This window comes from Wasmannia auropunctata, unplaced genomic scaffold (assembly GCF_000956235.1).
Source record: "Wasmannia auropunctata unplaced genomic scaffold, wasmannia.A_1.0 LD336033.1, whole genome shotgun sequence".
Classification (NCBI taxonomy): domain Eukaryota; kingdom Metazoa; phylum Arthropoda; class Insecta; order Hymenoptera; family Formicidae; genus Wasmannia; species Wasmannia auropunctata.
This window is the reverse complement of record NW_012026857.1, coordinates 503,217-525,363: the sequence shown is the minus strand read 5'-3', so window position 1 is coordinate 525,363 and position 22,147 is coordinate 503,217. Positions and strand designations below refer to the sequence as shown.

At 47.4% G+C, this 22,147-nt stretch overlaps 2 protein-coding genes across 2 annotated transcripts in view; one reads left to right on the top strand and one right to left on the bottom strand.

The window, feature by feature from the left end:
• The window catches only part of LOC105452337 (MICAL-like protein 1), a 61,194-nt gene that overhangs the window by 37,752 nt on the left and 1,295 nt on the right, over positions 1–22,147 (bottom strand). The window lies entirely within an intron of this gene.
• Positions 2,488–21,986, top strand: LOC105452338 (regulator of G-protein signaling 9). The gene is made up of 17 exons (XM_011693346.1): positions 2,488–3,560; positions 9,945–10,165; positions 10,312–10,546; positions 11,500–11,609; positions 11,694–11,810; positions 11,925–11,995; positions 12,127–12,328; positions 12,452–12,627; positions 12,731–12,804; positions 12,886–13,015; positions 13,101–13,322; positions 13,412–13,636; positions 13,846–13,902; positions 15,154–15,467; positions 15,575–15,827; positions 15,904–16,254; positions 16,421–21,986. The coding sequence occupies exons 2-17, from the start codon at positions 10,094–10,096 to the stop codon at positions 16,479–16,481; spliced, it is 2,670 nt and encodes an 889-aa protein (XP_011691648.1). The 5' UTR covers positions 2,488–3,560; positions 9,945–10,093; the 3' UTR covers positions 16,482–21,986.

Below are 22,147 nucleotides of genomic sequence, written 5' to 3'. Positions count from 1 at the left end.
CACACACACACACACACATACATGATCTTCTCACCTAATTTGTAGGCACGACAATGTTCTCACGCTCTTAGTCTTTCGCTTCGTGTTCAGCCGAGTCTGTTCGCGCTGTCCACCGTCGTTAGTAAGTAACGTGGGTGATCTCGTAAGGATAACGTAGAAAGATAGATACAGAAAGAGAGCGAGAGAGAGAAAGCGTGGGAGGAAGAAAGAGAGAGAGAGAGAGAGAGAGGACAAGCGCGTTGACTGCGAGCAATAATTTCAGGCTCGCGACAGAAAATGGGAACGGTTGACACAACGCGTGCGTCGACCGAGGAGGAGTTGGCACAGGCAAACAGAGAGAGGAAGTAGGATGAGACGGAGGAACGCACGGCGCGGCTGCTTCATCATCGTGCCGGGAAATCAAAACACGAAGGACAAGGCGATGGAAAAACAGGGAGCTGCCTAGCTCGCGTGCATAACGCGCGGCATGAATTAAACATACGCTGTTCGCGATCCGGGCGACGGAGGTTGGTGGCGAATGCCGAGAAACGCTGGCAGGGAGACGGAGGGGAAGGAATGAAAAGACGACTCGGTGAAATTGGAGTCGTATGAGGAAAAAGAGGGTGGCGAAAGGCGGAGGTGAGAGAGGGAGCGCGGGGGGTGACTATGTTAAAAACTCTCAGGCGTTGCTGAACCTCGTCTCGGAGACTTCTATGATACTCGCTAGAAAATATTTCGATCAAATATATGTGTGTTGCATGCGTAAACCGTAGTAGACCTGTATCGATATCTCCGATTGGAATTATCGACGGTCTTGGTTCGATTTCCATTAACTGCGCTCCGTGCGAAGTTGGCAACTCGCGAGAGAGCACCCTATCGACCTCGATATTAGTTATTCGTAGTGCCCATCCCTAACCACGGGACCTACCCAATGACTGGGAAGGACAATAGCTGGTGGAGTTTACGAGGACCGGCCTGAAACTTGGCTCCGGCATCGAACAGTACGTGGAACTCGAAACTCACCCTCCCCCCCGAGGAGCGAGCGCGCGTCCGCGACGACCTCGGTCCTCACCCGCCATCCAGCCACCACTCTCGCGTGCTCGTTCGCCTTCGGCTATCTCCGCTGGCGATCGGTCGCGCGCAACCCTCTCCGACAAGGCGGATAGGATGACCGGGGAAAAGCGAGAGAGACCAGGCGGAGAGGGTGCGGCCGAATGCGGGAAGCGACAGGGCGAGCGGTTACGAGAGCGATACATGCTCCGCGGTTTTGCGAACGATGAGAAGCGATAGAACTTCTCCGCGAAGAGAGAGAGAGAGAGAGAGAGAGAGAGAGAGGGAGGAGGAGAGATATACGCGCATACACGCGTATTTTTGGATCCTCTCTCATCCCTCTCTCGCCCTCTCCCCGGCCTCGCCAGTGTATATGCGTAAATACATGCGAATGTGCGTTTTGTACACAGAGGATAGAGAGCCGTGACTCCCCCTAACGCGCCTCGGGCGCGAGGGAGCGCGCGAGTAGGAGACAACCACACAGTCAGACACACGCGTACATCCTTTCACACATACCCGTATACATAGATATACCCGTACAAACTCCCACGTACATACGTACAGCATCGGAGGCGGGAGGGGTCTGGGTGCACCACCAACGGGTTCCCCGACCGTTCCCCTCCATACGCGGAATAGGTCCTTCTCGCTCGACCCTTCGGCTGTCCTCTCGCGCTCCTCTCTTTCGTGCGCATGTTTTCCGCGTGCTGGCCCCTCTGTGACCCACCCGTTGCCGCTCTACTCTCTCGCGCAAACGCTGTGCTCGCATTCTCCCTACCCATCCGACGTTCCGTCTCCGTTTAACCCGTACGTTTCTATCGTTTCTTCTTGCATCTCCTACCCCCCGCAGAAATATGCTCGTAGCAGCAACGGCGGCGGTGGCGGCGGCGGCGGCGGCGAAGGTGATGGTGGTGGTGGTGATGGAGGCGGTGGTGGTGGTGACGACGACGACGACGACAGCGGCGGCGGCGGCGGCGGCGGCAGCGATAGCGGCGGTGTTGCTGCTGGTGGTGTGTGCGCGCGCGGTGCTGCCTTAACGGCGTATCGGTGCGGACGGTGGCTTTAGACTCGAAGCTGCGGAAGAAGGGCCGCGAGCTCGGCCGTGCTCCGATGGCCTGATACGTACTGCGAGACGCATTCATGAAGCTCCACTGCCCTGACTCGTCGAGTGAGTAAAGTATAGAGTTTGTGACATTTCATTGCTCCGCGGTGTCGCGGTGATGGTCGAAGCAGCTTCGAAGCAGCAGCGGGGTGATGCGACGGGTAGGATAGGGGAGGGAAATACTCGCGGACGCGCCGTGTCGTACCCCGTCGTGCTGCACTCTCTCTTCTCCCCGTCGGTCGCTCTCCCTTCTTCCCGCGTAACGCGATCGTCCGCGAGAGTGGCCTCTTCGCGGAAACGCCGTAGTGAATCGACGACGGTGACCACGATGACGACGATGACAACAACGACAACGACGACGACGACGACGACGACGACGACGAGGACGGGGACAATGACAATGGCAAGCGAGTCCACGTCCCCAAAAACGGACGACCGTCAGTGGCGCGACACCACCAGCAACGTCGTGCTGCGATCGTCCCTCCTTCGTGGCGGCCGTTAAATCGGCGTGGGTCGATCGAGAGCCGGGGAGAGTAGGGAGAGGAGGAGGCGATTTTTAGCCGGCGGAGGGAACAGCGGGAGAGAGCAAGAGAAAGAGAGAGAGAGAGAGAGAGAGAGAGAGAGCGTGTTTCCTCCTCGAGGCCGATTAACAGTTGGCCCGAGGGACGCGAGGCGATCGAGTCGGTTTCTTCGGTGCGTCCGCGAGCCTCGGCCTCGGCCGAGGCGCAATAAATATCGACCACGGGAGTGGAGGCTTAGCGATGCGAAAAGTGGACCATTCGATCGGGCCACGTCATATCTCCTAGCGCCCGGCATCGTCGTCGAAAAGGCGCGAGGATGCATTACGATCGCGACATGTGCACGTTCCCGGGGGGGGTAAGCTCGTGCGCTTCCGATTATCAGCGCGCGTAGGCCCCCCGGGGGGTCAGATTCGCGCGCTCATAGCCGCCGTGGTAGGTTCCTCGCGATTCAGAACGTGACGTTGTGGTGCGGTACGTCGGTTTTTCTTTTCGGATCCTGTCGAAAAAATGCTGGGCGGGGGCTGAGGAGAACGTCGGTAGGAGGGTGCGATTATATACCAGCGTACACGACGACGACGCTACAAAATATATATATATATATCATTTCGAAATGTCGGGGTACATAGAAATGTATAACATCAATTCTCTATAGTTCCTGTCATGAATCATTTTGAACTATGGCCAACGGTTCATCTATAGTAGTGCTAGAAGTATCGGTAGTAACGCGGATCTCCCGGTATTTCGACATGTATATTGATGAACGTTCCGGAATCGCTGACACACGGTAGATACGATGATGCATTTATGGCGGTGCCAACACAGTGATAGTGTAAGGTGATAGTGCTCATGCGACGCATTGCACTTTTCGGATGTCCTACCGCACTGCTGTAACGCAGTATTAATATATTAAGGTACGTCTGTAACGTCAAGTTAACCCTTTCACGATCATTTATTTCCAGCCGAACATATGCCGCGGGTAAACGCATATCGACGTTAATTGGAATCTGTCACAATTAGAGAGCGCTTGCATGAGAGTAATTCGACAACATTTTTCAGAGACACGTTAAACTGTTCCTAAGTACGTGGGTAGTTTCGGCGATACACGAAAATTGTGTGTGCGCGCGCGATTTATCGCGTGTCGTCGGCTTTTCATCCATTACGCCTTATTTGCATGCTGAATACACACACATATATATATATATATATATATATATATATATCGCTCGTTCGTATATCGTTTCATATTCCTGGGAATCTAATAGCCCGACAGATTGTGTCAAGGCAAATTCGGCCGAATTGACATTGTGTGACGCAACGGCACGGCAATTAAACCGGCAAATATCCCGCAGACGTCCGATCGATTTTTATTTGCTGTGCAAGCGCGCCTTAATTTGTTAGTATCGACATGATAACGTCGATGGAGCGATGATAATTGGAATTCGCGTTATCGTGCAATATCGATGCGCCCGTTTTGGAATCCACCTGTCTGCTGCGTGACTTTTCAAGGGCTGATGATTCATGCCCGATTAAGCGCGCGCGGCCCATTATTAAGAGATACCAAACTAAACTTTTGTTCCTGATTGCGTTTCGGCGTTTAATGATGCTCTTATTCATCTCTCTCTCTCTCTCTCTCTCTCTCTCTCTCGCAGCTTGTCCCGGAATTAAATTCATGACAGTTGAAGAACACAGCCGCGGGAGTTTGTAAATGTAACATCGCCGACTGTTTACAATTCGGACTCGCACGTGCGATATGAATAATTTTCATGCAATCTGCGAAATGTGAGAGTCAGAGCGACGGGAAAACCGTAACACAGGAAGGATTAAAACGACTAAAGGTCTTCACGACTTGTCAAGGTTGCATCTCCTTGCTTACCGGATATCACGAGCAACTCTCAAGGGTGTTTCGCGTTTCGCCCGAAGACATGCCTAAAGATCTGCCGTATCATGACTTTTTCCACAGAACCGATGAAGGGTTCGTATCGAGTACGCTCTTATAACCCTTCTTTGATTATATTACGAACAAAAATCCATAACTATCACATAGGTATTTAATTCCAGAATAAAAACTACCAGAGTAATAAATATCCTTAAACGCCGAAACGTAATCAGAAATGAAAATGTAAGTTGATGGCCATCCCTTAATAACGGGTCGCGCGTTTGTAATCGGGAACATGAATTATCAACCCTCGAAAAGTCACGCGTGATCGAGACAAAATACGTCGGGACGATTTAAAATGTATGCGTTGCCGCGATCTTGAAGGTTGCGATCTTACGATCGACTCAAGTAACTCGATCGCCGGCTTTCACCGGCGTGGAGCTGCGCGGTATGAAAATTCAATTAAAATTTCAATCTATCATGGCTATTGTTCTCGCGTGGCGCGAGATTGGGAGCGCTTTTCGGCTGGAGTTTCCTGATTTTCACCGTTTTACTTACCGGCACGGCGACCTGGGAGACGTATAGGCTAAAATTGTGCCGTCTTCGCGGAACCGTTCATTCAATCAATTTAGGGGCTATTTCGGGGCTGTAACACTCGCCCCCGGGCGTTCGTCACTTGGACGAGAGCTGACCGATTATATCGCGGGTTGCCGGAAACAAAGGACGCAAACAAATCGTGTTTATTTTTATCCGTTTTTTGTTCGTCGTAGTGCGCTCTGTTGTTTGCGGTATATGTACGCGGAAGATATGTACTTCGGAATTATATACACAATATAAACTGGAATGGTTACGACGTGAAGGCGGTGAACAATTCGACAATTCGTCAACGTGACTTTTCTCTCTCTCTCTCTCTCCTGGATTCATACTATCAAGCACAGTACAATCCGAGCATCTGAGAGAATCCAAGGATCCGAGAATTTAAGTATCCCAGAATCCGTGGAATCCAAGAAGAGCCAACAATTTTACTCCTCTCGTCTCACAATTGAAAAGGGTTAATGCCGCGCACGCTTTCCCCGTGTTTGCTGAATGTCCCGCGTCTGAATAGGAAACAAGGAAATTCGTTATCGGCCGGCACAAAGCTTCTCCGGGGAAACGAGTCCCGTCAAGAGAGAAAGAGAGAGAGAGAGAATTCCGCGAGAGTTAATCCCATAGAAAGGCGAGCTTAGTGTCGCTTCCCTTGGAATTTTATGACGACCTTCTCTTCCAAGACGGTGATTTCTCCCACTGATATTACTTATTCGAGCTTTTCTTGGAATTGGCCCGAAGCACGATTTTTCCGGATTTTCCCTCACGCACTTTCTACGACGACGTACGTGTCGCGATGGCCGGTATAAAATTCGAAAGCGACATTTATCGTCTCGCAGACGTGGCGATCGTGGGGAAATACGAGACAACGGATGAAGTACGAAAAAATACATTACGATTAAAAATATTGAATAAAAATCATATTTCCTTTTTTCGTTTTATTATCGGAATCTGCCGTGCACACACATTGTCCCTTTATTTATTTAAAGCCGACTCTACATGACATATGTATGACAATATTGGTCAATGTGATATCGTGTGCATTTCATATGGTCAATTTACATCGCGTACGTCGCCATCATTGGCCAACATTCGTGACGGTTTTTGTGAAAAAAAAAAATTTTTTTTTTTAATGGTCAATGACGTACACGTAGCACGATTTAGATAATTGGGCACATTTGGCAAAGCGAATTGCCCTTTATAGCGCGCTATTTAATTAATTATAGCGATTATACGAAGAAAAATCGATATTTTTAAAGAGTATGTAGCATATGTTAAATAGTCTTTAGAGGAAAAACAAACACACGCACGCATCCGTATACATCCGCACTCTTTCATCAACCTACAAAATAGCTAATTGCGTTTTCTGCGGAACAAAACAGTTAATTTATAAACTATTGGCATCGAAACGATGTTTGCATGGGATACACGCAATCTGTCCCCCATGCGTTGCCCGGTGGAGTTATTCCACTGATAGGGCAACACTAATAAATGGCTTATTGGATTTCGTATTTGGTATCAGTTATCGATGACACAAAATAACGAAGTTGCGCCATCAATTCGAACCGGGAAGGGCAATGCGAAATCCTTTAAATAAACGCGAGATTACGAAATATAAATGCAGATCAAATAAATCGCCGATGCACGAGTCGCAGTAATGACGGGATAAAATTTCAGATTCAGACGGCGAACCGCCGGCGCGCTTCCGACCTAATGATGCGTTACACTGGTCTATTTACGGACGAAACGAGAGAAAATGAGACCGTTGTAATCCCAGCCGGTATAGCCGAGGGTTAACGATACGCGACGAGGGACACGCCGCCGGCCTTCCTTCCCACCCTCCCCCCCCCCCACGCGTGCTTAATTGATTTCCTCCAGTCGCTGAAAACTCGCCTGTAATTGAGCGGGACATTAATAACTCCGCGGCACTGAATAATTCGTAGAAACGTACGTCCCCAAAGTCTCAGGACGTGCCGGAGGACTTATCGATTTCAGATTAGCACGTAAATTGGCAGGCGAAGAGAGAGGGTGCAAGCACGGCGAGGCTGCAGAGGTGAAGGGCAGGGGAGGGGACGTGCTTCCGCCCACGCATCTGCTTGTCCCCAGGTCATTTGGGGATTCATTTTGATATTCTGGCTATTCCTCCCTCCTTTCTATATCGAGCGCTTTCCAATCGGGATTCAGCCTTCTCGTTTTATTCCTTCCCCCTCCCGCCCTCTCGCCCCTTCACGAGAATTGTACTCCTCTAAAAGCGCGTTCAAAATTCGTTCGCGCGTTCGCGCGACTCCCCCGCGAAAATCGTCTACTCGCGAGTATCTTTACGTCGACGAGTTTCTTTAAGATCGATTCCAATTTTAAGCTCGGTAGTGCGAGGAGCGAGGCGAAAGTTTTGCAACAGATGCCGTAGAACGACCGACTTAGCAACTCGTATTTCTGTCGAAAACGAAAAAATTCGACAGTCGCAGCATGCACGACGGAATGCACGAGGGGGCGACTTTAGAAGCGCGGGTTCGAGCAATTTCAACAGTTATAGAACCAGAAATATCAGCATGGTGTTTGCATGAACACAATGATTGTGTGTATCCCATGTCCGCCTCCCCCCATTCCCCCTTTACTTCTCTCCCTCTAGCTAGACATACGCCTTCTCTCTTTAGCTAGACGAGAACACTACCCCCATTATCGCCAGTCGAATAGGTCCGGGTTCATTAACCCGAGATACATCGATATATCGACGGCGGCGGCTTTATCTGACTTTGCCCGACTACACACCTGATCACACATGCACAAAGCCATCTCCATTTTCAGGACACACGGCTGCACTAGCTTTTTTTTTCTCTCTCTCTCATCGGCGTCACGGCCTTGATGGCGATTTGCGTTGACCTTGCATTTTGTTCGGGAGATCAGTCGGATGGGGGTAACGCGATATCATAAGTAACACGATGCCATCAGTAACGCGATATGGCGTCACAGCGTCATTTTTAACGGCGAAACTTTGAGTTTGTATCGTTTCCGCGAGTCATTCGGCGTTCCGTCGTGTGAAAAACCTTCGGGCGACTTGTATATCGGAGCACCCTTTTATAGCGCTAAAACGTAATGACCCGATCCTCTTTCTCTTTTTCTCCCTGCAAATTTTCCGTGGGAAAGAAAAACTTTTTTTCTTTTTTTTCTTATCCTGACGCGAATCTCTCGACTGGAAAGATTTTCCGTTAAAAAAACAAGGCGTCCACGTTAAGCCCAGATTATATCTCGTCTTATGAATCTACCGATATGCGGCCGAGCCGGGAAACGCTTTCCGGATTTACGATAGAGACACTGCGGGGGATTTTTATTCGACTGCGAGAATGCGGCGAATAAAGTAAATCTTCATCCGTATAACCCGAAATATCGCGCACGGTAGGGAAGCGTTTATAGCGTCGAACCGGCGGCATTTTGCCGTTTGCCGTTTATTATTGTCGCAGTTTGCTGCCCGAGCGGGATGCGCGGAACCGCGGAAGTTGAGAGGCGGAAGTAGAACAAATATCCCGGTAGAATGTGCCCGGTTCTCTTTCTATTCGAGCTAAATGATCTGTCCGAAGATGCTTTTATCCATCTAACGACTATATACATTTATATATGCGATATTCCAGTGTGCCATGGAGATTGCAGACATGAGAAATAAGTCGATGCGAAATTAAAGCGCATTATTCAACAAAAGCTTTATAATCTTTTATCAATAATTGGTAAATTAAATATTCGAGCTGGCCATCTCCATTGTGAGCATGAAAAATGTAATAATTCGGAATTATGATTTATGAGCTTTCGAATCTCGCAAGTTAAAAATTTCGCATTAGAAAATTGAACATTTCCCCCCCCTTAAAAATACATATATTTCTGCTCATAGTGATGACTTCAAAATTTTTATCTTACAATTAATGTTGGCTTAAAAATTCCAGGTTTATAAATAATTAACAATTCTGAGTCGTTAGTTTTCCTGAACGTTAGAGGGTCGGCTGTACAGGGAAGGTGTTGGATCAATCAATGCCAACGACATTCGGCAAAAAATATTGTCATCAATAGCGATTGTAAAAATAGCCTACATATAAACGTGCCTTAATATACGAACGAATGTTTCTGTTTCTGCGAGTTAAATGTCCGATATTTCTGTCCACTTTTCTTAATCCGATGTGCTTTGATAAATAATGAGAGTGAAGGCACGTTCTCGTCGGGCGAAGTATATCAAAAGATAAAGCATTAAGAATTGAACAAACTATAGAGATGTACGAGAAGAGGTGGTTATTTAAGAAACGTCGAGTAGATATTTCTAAGAATTCCGAGATTCGCGGATCGCAGGAAGAAACTGAAATCCGATAAGATCAATAAATTCGATCTGTCCGAGTGTCCGTTACATTTTCGCGACAGGATCTCTATTTTTCTCAATAACTAAGCAGCAAAATTAAACACTCTAGCAAAACTTGTTATTTAATTAACGACTAATTGCGTCTTGTATATGCGTAAACGAAAAGCGTGAATAGTTAGATGAAAAGATATAGAGGGGACGTAAGCGAGTTTTAAATCATACACGAGTAGCGTTCCTTCTGAGCGCAGTAGGACATGGAAATTTCATGTAAAAAAATCGCAATTTTCAAAGCAGGAAATCGCGCGTTCAGCGACTCCCACTTCTACATTCATTATACCTGTGTACGCGGTATGAGAATAAAAAAGTTTTCTCACAAATTTAGTTTGTAATTAAATTTCTCTTGTGCCTCTATATGCCCAGCTATATATCCATATCTGTTACCGTTGAAACGAGATGAATGAAGTAGATGTAAAAAGGACAATTTACGGGATGTTTCAGTGGGCGTGCGGGGGTGACTGGAGTGATGGGATGGGGCCAGAGCCCCATGGAGTTCGGGTAGACCCGTCTCCGGCCCAGCTCCCCAGCCCCCTCCGCCATCGATATCGACACCGCTCCTGCCAGCGACGCAGAGGGCCGCCTCGATCGCGATGGAGGCCTCTAGCAATCAACAACAAAAAGAGAAGGAGCCACGCGTTCATAGGCCTTACGCCTTCGACAAGGTACGCGCGCGCGCGCGCGCGCGCGAATAAATTATTTCCCAGTCGGTGGCGATTACCAAAACGTAATGATTGGAACGTCGCCTGGGGAATCCTCTTTAATGGACTGTAAATGCAATAATCGTTCATCGCGTTGATCTCTGGCGCAGATGGAGGGACTGGTGCGGGAGATGCAAGACCCTGAGAGCGGGGTACCCGTGCGCAGCCAAAAACAATTTCTCACCTCGATCCCCTCAGCGTTCATGGGTGAGTGCCATCGGTACCTGCGTTGTGGAGTAAGCGTAAGCGGCCATCACGGCCAGGACACTACAGTAGGCTGCCTGCGTGTTGCAGGTTACGACCTCATCGAGTGGCTGATGGAGCGGCTTGCCATCGAAGAATCAGGTACGGGCTCTCCTATGTCTACTACTGACCATTGCCGGCTGCTGTGCCCGTGCTGATATCCTCGCTCGCTCGCTCGTTCGGCTCGGCTCGGCGTTTCCCCCGCTCCCCCACTCCCCCGACACGCGCAACCGCAACGCTCTTCCTGAAGGATAACGCTAACGACACTATCGATAGTTTCGCTTCGCAGTATCCGATCCGCATTTGCATCGATACTTTCCGCTTAGTGCCTTTAAAGAGTATCGATTACATACTAACACTTCACACTACACAGGATATTCTCTTTCGTTCGAGCCGAATATGAATTATTTATACGGCTGGTTATTGAAAAGATGAGAGATTAATGAGAGAACTCGCGAACTTGCAGCTGTTTTCGCGGAAAAACGGTGAATATTGCCGCGGATTTTTCTCAATTCCCTTCGGCTTTTTTTCCCCGCGCTCGCGTACCGCGCCCGTGCAAATGAAGATCGTAAATTACAGTCCCCGTTTCGTCGCGAAGCGAGCGTAATTCGCGTCGAATGCATTTAGAGAATAAATGTCTTCGTAACTCGAAGAAATCCCGCGGATAATATTCGTAAAAATACGCGACGATTTGATATTTATCTGCACGATATAAATTAATAGAATTAAAAAGTCGAATTAGTCATTCATTAATAATCACTTGGAGAGGGAAAGCGAGTGCTGGTGTCCGCTTCGAAGAAAGCTCATCCAAGCAGCGCACGATCAATTTCTTAAAATAAAAGTAACAAAACTCTAATTTGTGGACATTTCTCGACGTAGAAAAAAAAAACTGTGTGAACAGACAAACCCAACCAAAATACGACACAGAGCAATGTGAGCATCGTTTGAGTGATCTGCACGACCCTAAGCAACACTAAGCGACATCCTTAGAGACACTTCTTGTTCGATGTAAGCGTTTCCTTCAGAATATCAAATTGCATTATTGTGTTTGACAGTAGAGGCGGTCCATATTGCTAATCAACTATGCCAGTATGGCTACTTCTTCCCGGTGAATGACTCCAAGACACTTACTGTTAAGGACGATAGCTCTCTGTATAGGTTTCAGGTGAGTCGTATTCGAAAGTAAATTAAAAAATAAAATTCTTCCGAGAGCATTTAATCCTCATCTGCAAAAATTTGATACGCGTAGACACCCTATTATTGGCCGTGGCAACACAGAACCCCCGACAACGTGGAGTACGCGATCTATCTGGCTAAACGAACTCTAAGGAACAAACAACGTCACGCTCTCGAGGACTATGAGACCGTATGTAGATTCACGTTTTTTTTTCTCTCTAACGCGATAACGCGCCGAAATAGAAAAAAAAACCTCGTTTAAGGACACTTTCCCTTTCGTAAAAGAAAACCGTACTATCTTTAGGAAGCTCTGAACAGCCTGCGCAAGAACTTGCAGAACAAGTGGGACATAATACAGCTACAAGCGGAAGAACAGGTGAATAATTATCCGTCACTATATATCGCGCGCTTGATTTTCAATACGATGCCGCGACTATTGTCCCGCGTTAAAATGCCGATCCCGCATATTCGAGCACGTGACTCCTTGAAATGCTGCTGATTGTGTGGGCTCAGGTACGCCTGTCCAAGGAGCGCAAGAAAGGCGACAAGATAGTGAGCGACTCGCAGGAGCGGGCATTTTGGAGGGTCTACCGACCGCCACCTGGTTGTCTCAGTAGCCTGGAAGCCGTGCCCGTACCCACTCGTTTTCGTCCTGGACTTCCACGACCTCCGTCACGCAAACGCACTCTCACCGATCTGCAACGTGAGGTGAGCGCCAACTGCTGTATATCGGTAATGGCGAAATATGCCATTTCCGATACCGATTGTAAATCACCGATTTAATTTTACGTCCGTATGTGATTTCTTTTTTTTTTTTTTTTTTTTAAACAGGGGGCCCTTCTACGGAACAGTTTGATACGTACGAGGATAAAGGTTTCGACTGCGATCGAAAATTTTAAATCATACTTCGAAACGTACGTGGAATACGATCCGATGTTCGTACAGCCGCAACCTTCCAATCCATGGATCACCGACGATCATACGTTTTGGCAACTGAATAGTAGCTTGTAAGTGAATTGAAATCCGATACTCTTTCTCTCTCTCTCTGTCTCTCATCTGTGAATGATTGCGGCAAATTCAATAACGTACCTTTGTACCCGCGTGTCCTAGAGTGGACGTTCCTACAGAGAAGCGTGTTAAACGATGGGCGCTGTCGATGGAAGAGCTTATGTCTGATCCTACAGGTAAAACTTTTCGATCGCATTAATAGAACATAGTTCATTCCGCTGGTGAACTCACCGAGGCGTTATTCTGCCCCGCAACAGGTTTACAAGAATTCACGAATTATTTAAGAAAGGAGTACAGCCACGAGAATATAAGATTTTGGCTGGCGGTCAAAGATCTCAGGCACAGTTTTCAAGCACAAATACCTGACAAAGTCAACGAAATTTTTAGGTACGCGCGTTGCGTGCAGTTTATATGTGTCACGCTATTTCGAGCCGTAAAAAGAAAATAATGTAACGTTTGGAAATTCACGCAGAGAATTCTTGGCACCCGGAGCTCCGTGCGAAATCAACATAGACGGGAAAACGATGGAGAAGGTCCATCAGGAGATGAAAAATCCGAGCAGATTTACATTTGATTCCGCCGCGGAGCATGTATATACGCTACTGCTGAAGAAGGACTGCTACCCTAGATTTATTCGTTCCGATCAATATCGTAATCTCTTAGCTGCCGGCGTGCAACCTCTGCAGAAAAAGAGGTAAGTCTCACGTCGTCGAGAGAATCACGGTGTCGTATCAGTCGGGATATATAAAGGTACATGTGAACCCGCCCTGTTTGTCCTTTCAGATTTTTCAACTTCGGTGGCCAAGCCAAGAAGAAAGTTTCCTCCACTTCGACGCCAACGTCCAGCACGTTGCAGCAGGCTAGTATAGGTGGCAGACGAAGAGGAAGCGACCGGAGCCTGTCCGGAAGCGCCCACGAGCTCGCGGTGTGCGGCGTACGCGACGTCACTTCCGCGCCGCGAGTCCCGCACTCCCACAGCCAGTCGAATCTCACCGACATCCCATACAGGTATGCGGGGGTTAGGGGGCCCGAGAACGGTTCCCGCGAGAGAAAGAAAGAGAGAGGGGGGGGGGAGAGGGAGAGAGAATATCTGTCCTACGTTATGTCCGAGCGGATACGGGCTATTCTTTGCGCTTTTCGCATGTTATTCGTACGCGCGACATCGAGCGGGTGAACGTGGCCGATGATGGGCTTATTCGTGCGCGTCGTATTTTCAGGGGAGATCTACCACGACTCGTAAAGATGCCTTCGAGGCCTAGTCCACGTAGTATTCAGTAAGTCACCCCCGATACATACCACGGTTATTCTCAATTAAGTGTAGGAGCGGACGGAGCGCGGAGCGCTCGAACGGAGCTGCACCTACTCGCGGCTCTTCCCCTTCATGCCGCCCGTGCCGCGTGCCAGGCTCTCCGGGCGTATCGCGAAATAACGGATCCCCGGGGGAATCAACGAGCCCGCGGTCCACGAGGATGCACGAAGGGGCGGAGGGCAGTAGAGAGGTTATTAACGCGCTCCGTTGCACCGTCGCTCCACTTGTACCTTCGTATCAGACTTTGGCAGACCCTCTTATCTCGGTGTGTTTTGAAAACTCTCGCACTCTCAAAGAAATCATTTTATGAAAAGCTCACCAAAATGTGTGTAAAACGTGTTATCCATTGGTAATAGTAATTGTATGACAAAACGTTGTGCCCGTTCCTTGATAAGTCTCAGTGTGTTTCTGAATACTATCAAGTACCATCACACACGCGGAGTGTCTCAAAGACACTCGTAAATCGTATTCTCTTTCGACATAAACGCGCATCTCTCGTATCTCTTTGCCGAAGAAAAAAAAAAGACAGTTATCATTGTACCTGTTATTGTATTTTGAGACACTCTGTATAATTGTCTTGATGTCGATATTGTGTCGTCCGTATCAAGCTTACTATACCTCTGTGCTCATATATCTCTGTAATATTTTATGTAACACATTTACCTATACGTACGATACTTGTCGAGCACACTATTTGCACAGCAAGAAAAGTATGTACCAACTCTCTTTTCACAATTTTTTTTCTGATTTACGTGTCCCAATGTGTTCCGTAAGCATATTATTCCCCCCTCCCCCCCCTAATGTTAAAACCCTTGCGTTCACACAAAGTGCGCGACAAGAATTCGGAGGATCGAAACGGTACCACGACAGTACAAATCGCCCTAGATCCCCTACAAGGACGCCCCGGAATTATTCGTTATCGTCTCTACTCCGCCACGGACTCTTTTCGCGAGCGGGGATAATTCCGGGACACCCTTGCAACATCTATATGTTATAAAGACCTACATCTTCCCCTATAGTCGTTGAATGGAGCCGCATGCATGTACCGACTGACGTTGACAAAAGAACACACACACACACACACACACATACACACACATGTACATGTATATGCAGAAAAAAAATACACACGAAAAACACGCCACACGAAGCGCGTGGTACCCCACCGCCGAAAGCAAACGGTGAAAACTAAATATAATAAAGTTCCTGTTGTCAGGGATGCTGGCGCGACGGAAGCGGCAGTTCGCCCTACGGACGACGTGTGCCCGTGGGAGGCCGTGCCGGGCCCGAGCACGGAACACGGGGACGGCGTGTCCTCTGGCAGGACAGCGTCAGCTGATCAGGCCCGACACGTGTGGGACAGCGGCGGTCACGCGACGATCGGCCACTCCGCCGAGGGCACGCGCGCCTCCCGGAAGAACTCGGCGCAGCTGGACTCGTGCAGCTCGTCGTCGGACGTCAGCCTTGCTATCGCGGACGTCTCCGAACGGCTGCGGAAGTCGTGTAGTTTGCAGCATAGCGGTAGCATAGGTCGGTAACAATCGGACAGCTCAAAACGCGAAAGAGACGACGTCGCGCGGAAAGTATAACGTCTCTAAATATCGTCCTCCCCCTACGTGGTTGTTTGACACGCACAGGTACATCAGGCCCCGGCATGATAACGCGAAACTACTCCACCTGCTCGGCGAGCGGCCGCATCAGGCTGGCCGAGATAGGTCGCGCGTCCGTGTCGTCCTGCAATTATCCGTCGCCCCAGCAGTCATTCGAGTACTCCCACGCGGTGGTCGAAAAGGTGGAAGAGAGATTATCGTCCCTGGAGAAGATCGTGCCCGAGGAGGAAACCGTCGCGGAGGAAGCCGTCGTCGTCAAGGAGAGCCAGCCGAGTCCTAAGTAAGTTACCGCGCGTGGGCAACCCGGGACGGGGGGACTGCGATCGAGAAACGAAATGCCCGTTCCTGTTCCCCAGGACGAAGGCACCCTTGATCAGCATCAGCGCGATCGTAGGCGATCTGCCGAGTGACAACTCCACGATGGAGAACGCCGACGAGGACGCGAGCGAGAGCTGCACGGCGAGGGACGCGGGGGAGATCGTCGCCGAGGAGAGAGCGAGAGGCGAGGACTCGCGGGCCGACACCGGGGCGGACGTGTCGCCGGTGGCCGAGGAGCCGGCGACGACCGAGGAGCTGCCCGAGGAGGCGCAGGTCGTGCCTGTCTGGGAACCGGACGCCCAACAGCAGGACCGACCGGCGGCGGAGCAGGCAGGGTCTCGGGAGAAGCGTGACAATAATGTTAACGAAGTATGCCCGTGGGAGGACGAGTAAGTACCTGAACCCGACCTAAACCCGCTTACGCTTGCTGTGCGCGACGATCGCTTCCAAAAAAAAAAAAAAAAAAAACAAAAGTTTCTCTCTCACCGTAACACTCAAAGTAATAATCTCGTAATAATGTTCTTATTCGTACGGAGCGCTCACTGTCTGTTTCAGGGAAAACTGTAGAGTGGATGCACCCTATGTAAAAACCTATGCGACTTTAGGTTACTTGTAATTTGTCGTTGATATTAAATCTTGCATTTTACATTTACAACATTCACAAATTCGATTTCCACTTTTAATCCACTTTACTGTGCTCGCGTGTCCAGACCCCTCGCGCGACGAAGCTTCGATCGTTGCGTTAATTAAGCGAAGACACAACAAGGCATCTCTCTTTTCAAGGGATAGAGATTTTACTTAACGCGGCAAGCATTGAAGGATTTTAATAAGACACGAGTGCACTAGTATATCGGCCCCACGGGTATCGAGTATAATATTCGTATATACTGCAGATGGATTTTCACGATGTTGCGTCGGTAATCACGATGTTGCGTGCACACGGCAAAGATTGCGAGAGCAGTTCGTTCGATAGAATCGACAACGCGAAAATATATATGTCGCGAGGACAAGAAGAAAAAACGAGCATCGACGTCTAGTCTCTATAACTTTGCATCGAGTCACTATTTATATATTGTAACGTATGGCCTAACGATCCGATCTCGTTTGCTCGGGATCGTCAAGAGGGATCCGCGTCGGATTCGTTTAGATTCTCGACTCACGATCAAAAGGACTTAGAGCTCTCTCTTTCCGATTACCTTAGAGTTATTTAATCTCTACCTGTTTGTACCATCCTCGGTAATACGCGAGTCGCATTGAAAAAAAGAAAAAAAAAAGAAAAAAAAATACAAATAAGATTATTTGTGCGAAGGGAAAGGGATCGGGCGTTATTATTTAAAAATAGTGCGCAGTCTCCAGTGTTGTTCGTAGATTAACGTAGATTAACGTAGACTAGCAAAATACCGTAGAAGATCGCGTCGACGAAATAGATCGTTATAGAGATCGTCTTTCTGTCTGTGTTGAGTAAAGGGTTCGAACGGCGACGTGCCGCCGTTCGAGCGGAGTAACAAGTAAATTCGCGAGTGCAGCGCGGATTGGGAACTCCGTTACTCGCTCAGTTTGTATCACGTGCAAACGCGCGCTCGTAGGGTGCCAGTCAAACCTGAGCCATTTGGCCGCTCTCCATGGTCGCGCTTTTCCCGGATACTCGGCTTTTCCGCGCGCGAGTCGCACACCTCGGCGCGAGCTCTACGTTCCGATATCCCCCGACATATTACGTTACAGAACGCGATTCGATTACGTTCCCCCTCCCCTCGGGGGGACGTAATTGGCTCTCTCTAATTAACCCCGAACTTTGCGACTGACGATGTCGCATCGATGATATCGCAATTACTCTCTCGAATTTACCTTGTTTATCAACCCGAGATATATGTACATTGTGCATCCCAATGTGCGCCGCGCGTTACGTTATTTAAAAACAAGTGCACGTCTTCGTCTTACACTTAGATTTATCGCCTAGAGTTTAGCGTGTCTTACGCAGTGTCTTATGAGCGTTCGATAATAATTATTGACAAATTATCGTGACCTGATATATCTTAAGTGTCTATTTCGTGTTACAGTTCGCCATTCGGTCGTAATCGCGTCGCATTTGATTGATCGATCGGCGATTACGGCGACTTCGTGGCACTTTCGCTCGTCGATCCTCGCTCGAGCGAATTAATGACAAAAAAAAAGAGTAAAAAAAATATATTCGCGCGAAGTCTAAATAAATATTGATATCGGAATCTCGCCCGTCGCTGTCGGATCTCTGATTCTGTTACTGCCCCAGGATCTCCGATCCGACGCTAGAAATCGCAGGAGAGGCTATACTTATAAAAAAAAAAATTAAAATGCATCGTGCTCTTACCTGTAATCTTATCGGTGTCTTTTCGTGCATAGGTTTAAGATTGAGATACACAACTATTACACAAATTACCGACGACATGTTTGTCTCTCGCGTTCAATCACGAACTTTACGACGATTCTGACGGCCAAACCCTCGTTTTTTTTTTCACAACAAGAGGGAAAGGATAATTTAACTGTGACGAGAAACGAATAGAACGATTGCCTAATTACACTGCTGCACACTTTACACGAAAAGATGGAAAACGAACGAACGATGGAGGAAAAAAAAACACGTGACGGTTCTAATGCGAGATAGTTTTTCTAACGACTGAATATCGAATCTTTAGATGACGATTCATCTTGAAAGTCCTTCGATTTATAAGGATGCATTTGCGTTTTATTTTCTACATGCAATAGCGAGTATACAAAGAAAAAAAAAAGCAAAGTAACCTGCATTGACAATTATTTGAGTGCAACGAGCCGACGGTCTGGACACGCGAGTGTAATTCATAAGGACTCTAAAGGAAGAAAAAAAAGTATTCACGACGATCGCGTACTGTTAATTCAGCAGCTCAACTTAAGTATATCGTAAAAGTTCTTACGATAGGTTAGCCGATAATAAGACTAGAGTATAATAAAACACATGTCCCGTGATTGAGGTATATAAGAAAATTAAGATGATATATATACTATACTACCGTACCGATTTTTTCGTTCGCGCCGTAGCGGTAACGAATTACTTTTTCGATTCGCCCGCGTAAAATTCTATATATACCGTACGGAGCCGAGCGATAAAAAGTGCGCTGTGTTAGAGACAAATCTTTTGGGGAAGACACGGAAGACGAGTGAACTCGGACGCTGGAGAAAACGCGAATTCTAAGCAGCAGAGGAGCAAGCCATGGAGCAAATCAAAAGAAAAAATAATAATAAACGTTACTCGCCTAAGAGGACGCTATATTCTGTGTGTAAATAATTTCCGAATATCATCGCGTATATATATATATACATATAAAAATAAATATATATTCGCTCTCTTTCGAATCTTGGAAAATATATTATATATATATTCATCGCGCAAGCCAAAGACCCTCTTCTCTCTCTCATCGCGTCGCACAACGCGGAGATGCGTGCAAAAAAGAGCTTCGGCAAGCTCTATACATCCTTCTCGTGCTCTGTTGCCGAGGAATTTTACATCGTCGAGAGAGCTTTTCCCCTGACGCTTCGCAGAATGAATCAAACGAGATAGAATAATTTTTACTGTTGTTTATCAAATCGCAACCAACGATCACACCGTAGCCACTTAGAAGTACTGCGTATATAATATAAATATAACTTCTCGAGCCTTAGAGTTGTAATACCTCAATATGTGCTGGCCGACTGGTAAATTGTGTGACAAAATAAATCATACAGTTTTTCTAAGTGTAAGCTATATCTCGCGACTGTAGCGATTGTACGTGCGGCATTATTCGATTTTACATCGTGATCGAATCACGATCTCTCGACGTGACGCAGAAAAAATAAGCGTATATATTTAGCCGATCGGCAACAGAGCCGCGACGGACCGACCTCGAGCGCATCCGTCATGCCGCATTTTGTATTAAAAAAACCCCTTGAAACCGCGACGTTTCTTGGCGTGTTTACGTCGATATTATACATTTTTAGCATGCCATCTTGTCAAGAAATGCAAGTTCAGCTCGGAAAGTTTCGTCGTTAAATAATGTTTAATATAATGCGCTTTCTGAAACACATAAGTATATATAATGTATATCTCTTTGCTAGTCCGACGATTGCGAATTTGACTCCTGAGCGAGGGGTGTGGCGATTAATTTTCTGAGAGTTTACGGTCCGAATTCGAAAGGAGGAGTAGCACTATATACTTGTACGATACGACGGCACGGGGAGGAAGGGGGGAAGGGGAAGAAAAAAAATGTGATTAGCTCGCATTAATTAGCTGATATCGTAGACGAAACGGTAGATACGAAATAAAGTCCAGAGTATCTTTCTAAAATAGTATATATCGCTATATATATATGAAATATTATTGCGCAATGAGAAAATTAACTTGCATAAATTATTTGTGTTTTGCAAGTTGCACTTTTTGAAAAGTCTGCGAGATCCGGTGCCACTGCGTATACATCGTATGACATTATTTTATACAGCGTTTCTAAGCGTTTTTTCGTTTTATAGTATGTTTTCGCGATGTTCGAGCAGAATTGTAAATATTGTTGAAATAGTATTTATGTACGTTTGTCGCATGCATTTATATAAATTGCAATTATATTTTTATCTAGATGTAAACAAAAAAAGTGAGCAAGTGCGACACTCTCCTAAGTAAACGCCAATAAATGCTGTCGCGTTTATTACGGAAAGTGTGAGAAAATGATTTCAATTTGCAATCCTCGAAAGAAAATATAATAATTATTATCGTCGTAAAAGAAAAAGATTAAAAAAAAAAAACCAATGTACTACATGGATATTATGCCCGAATGGACCGCGGTCCATTTTTCCTTGGATTCCCTTGGATGAAATACGAGATATTTTTATTATTAGAAAAAAAATCTCTAGACGGATCCGTCGGATCTATCGAAAATTGACGGGACTTAGGCAACAATGTGCACCAATTAAGTAACGAAAAAAAAAAAAAGAAAAAGGAAAAAAAATCAGCGCACCGTCGTTTCAACGCTGAGTTGAGACTTAGTTTGCTCGAATTGCCGTGAATCCGATCGATCGAGTGATTCCTACGATTGTCGAATTGCGAAGTTACATATACGAAAAGGATGAAGCGAAACGTTTCAGGAGTGTGTTTATTATCGCGCGCAGCCTAAGGACGCGAAATGCCATCGGTAGACGAGTGAAAATTGCGCGGTATCGATCTGCGACCGTGCTAGATCTAAGGCCCACGTTTCGGCATCTGCGAATCGGCACTCTTGATCGATTTCGGTATACATGTACTTCGAGGAAAATTTATGGGGTTCTCAGGTCTACGCGGGCGTGTATGATCGATCAGTTAGCCGCGCTCGAAACGATTACGGAAAAATCCACCGGGATTCGCCTGGGAAATGACATGCATCAATCGACGCGCCGATCGACCGAGGCGATCCGAGGATTCGCGGAATTCCCGCGATTCCGCGGATCTCCCGGGGAAGCCCGACTTTTACGCGTTCTCGATGACCGATGGTGGGAGACGAATGTCGAGCGTATAGATTAACGTGAAGGATTCACGATTCATCAATCTCACTGTCCTCTCTCCTAAAATTGCAATTCCGCACGCAAGACACACACGTGGTGGCGCAAATATTACATTCACACGAAGCCTAAAGACGACGAGGAGACACGCGCGCTAGTTGACAATAGTGATAAAACGCGTGTAAGTCGCGTCGCTGAATTTGCGTGGAACGGGTGAAAGGGCGAGAAAGCGAATTACTCTCAAGATCGCCTCCAATTTACGCCCTCCCCCCTTCTCCTCATCCTCCTCCCTCGTCACCGCCGCCCTCGTTTCCTAATCGATTAACTTGTCGCGTTGGAAGAGAATCGATGTCGTTCCGATTAACTCCGCCTCAATTCCGCGATCGGGTTCCGCGAGGGTAAATCCCGATCGCGATAAATTGCGATTTAATTTTTCGTCAAAAATATATAAAGGGGAGAGAAACCTTTTACGCCTCCGCGCGCGCCCTAACGAGCGTTTATTCGATCAACATCAAACACACGCGCGACTCTAAAATGTGCGCTTTAGAAGAGTATAGAGACGTCTCGTTTAAATTGCACTGCCAGCCAAACGATAGTTGAAACAAAAAAAAAAGATTTAAAAAAACAAGAGCGGAGCTGTATTTTTCATTATTTTGTAAGTAAAATGGCGAGACGTGCACGCGCCGGTCGCGCGCCGTGACGTAACGACATCGAATCGCCGAGGGGACGGAGCGGACGCAACGATCGCACGCGAATTGTATAATTATTGCAGCG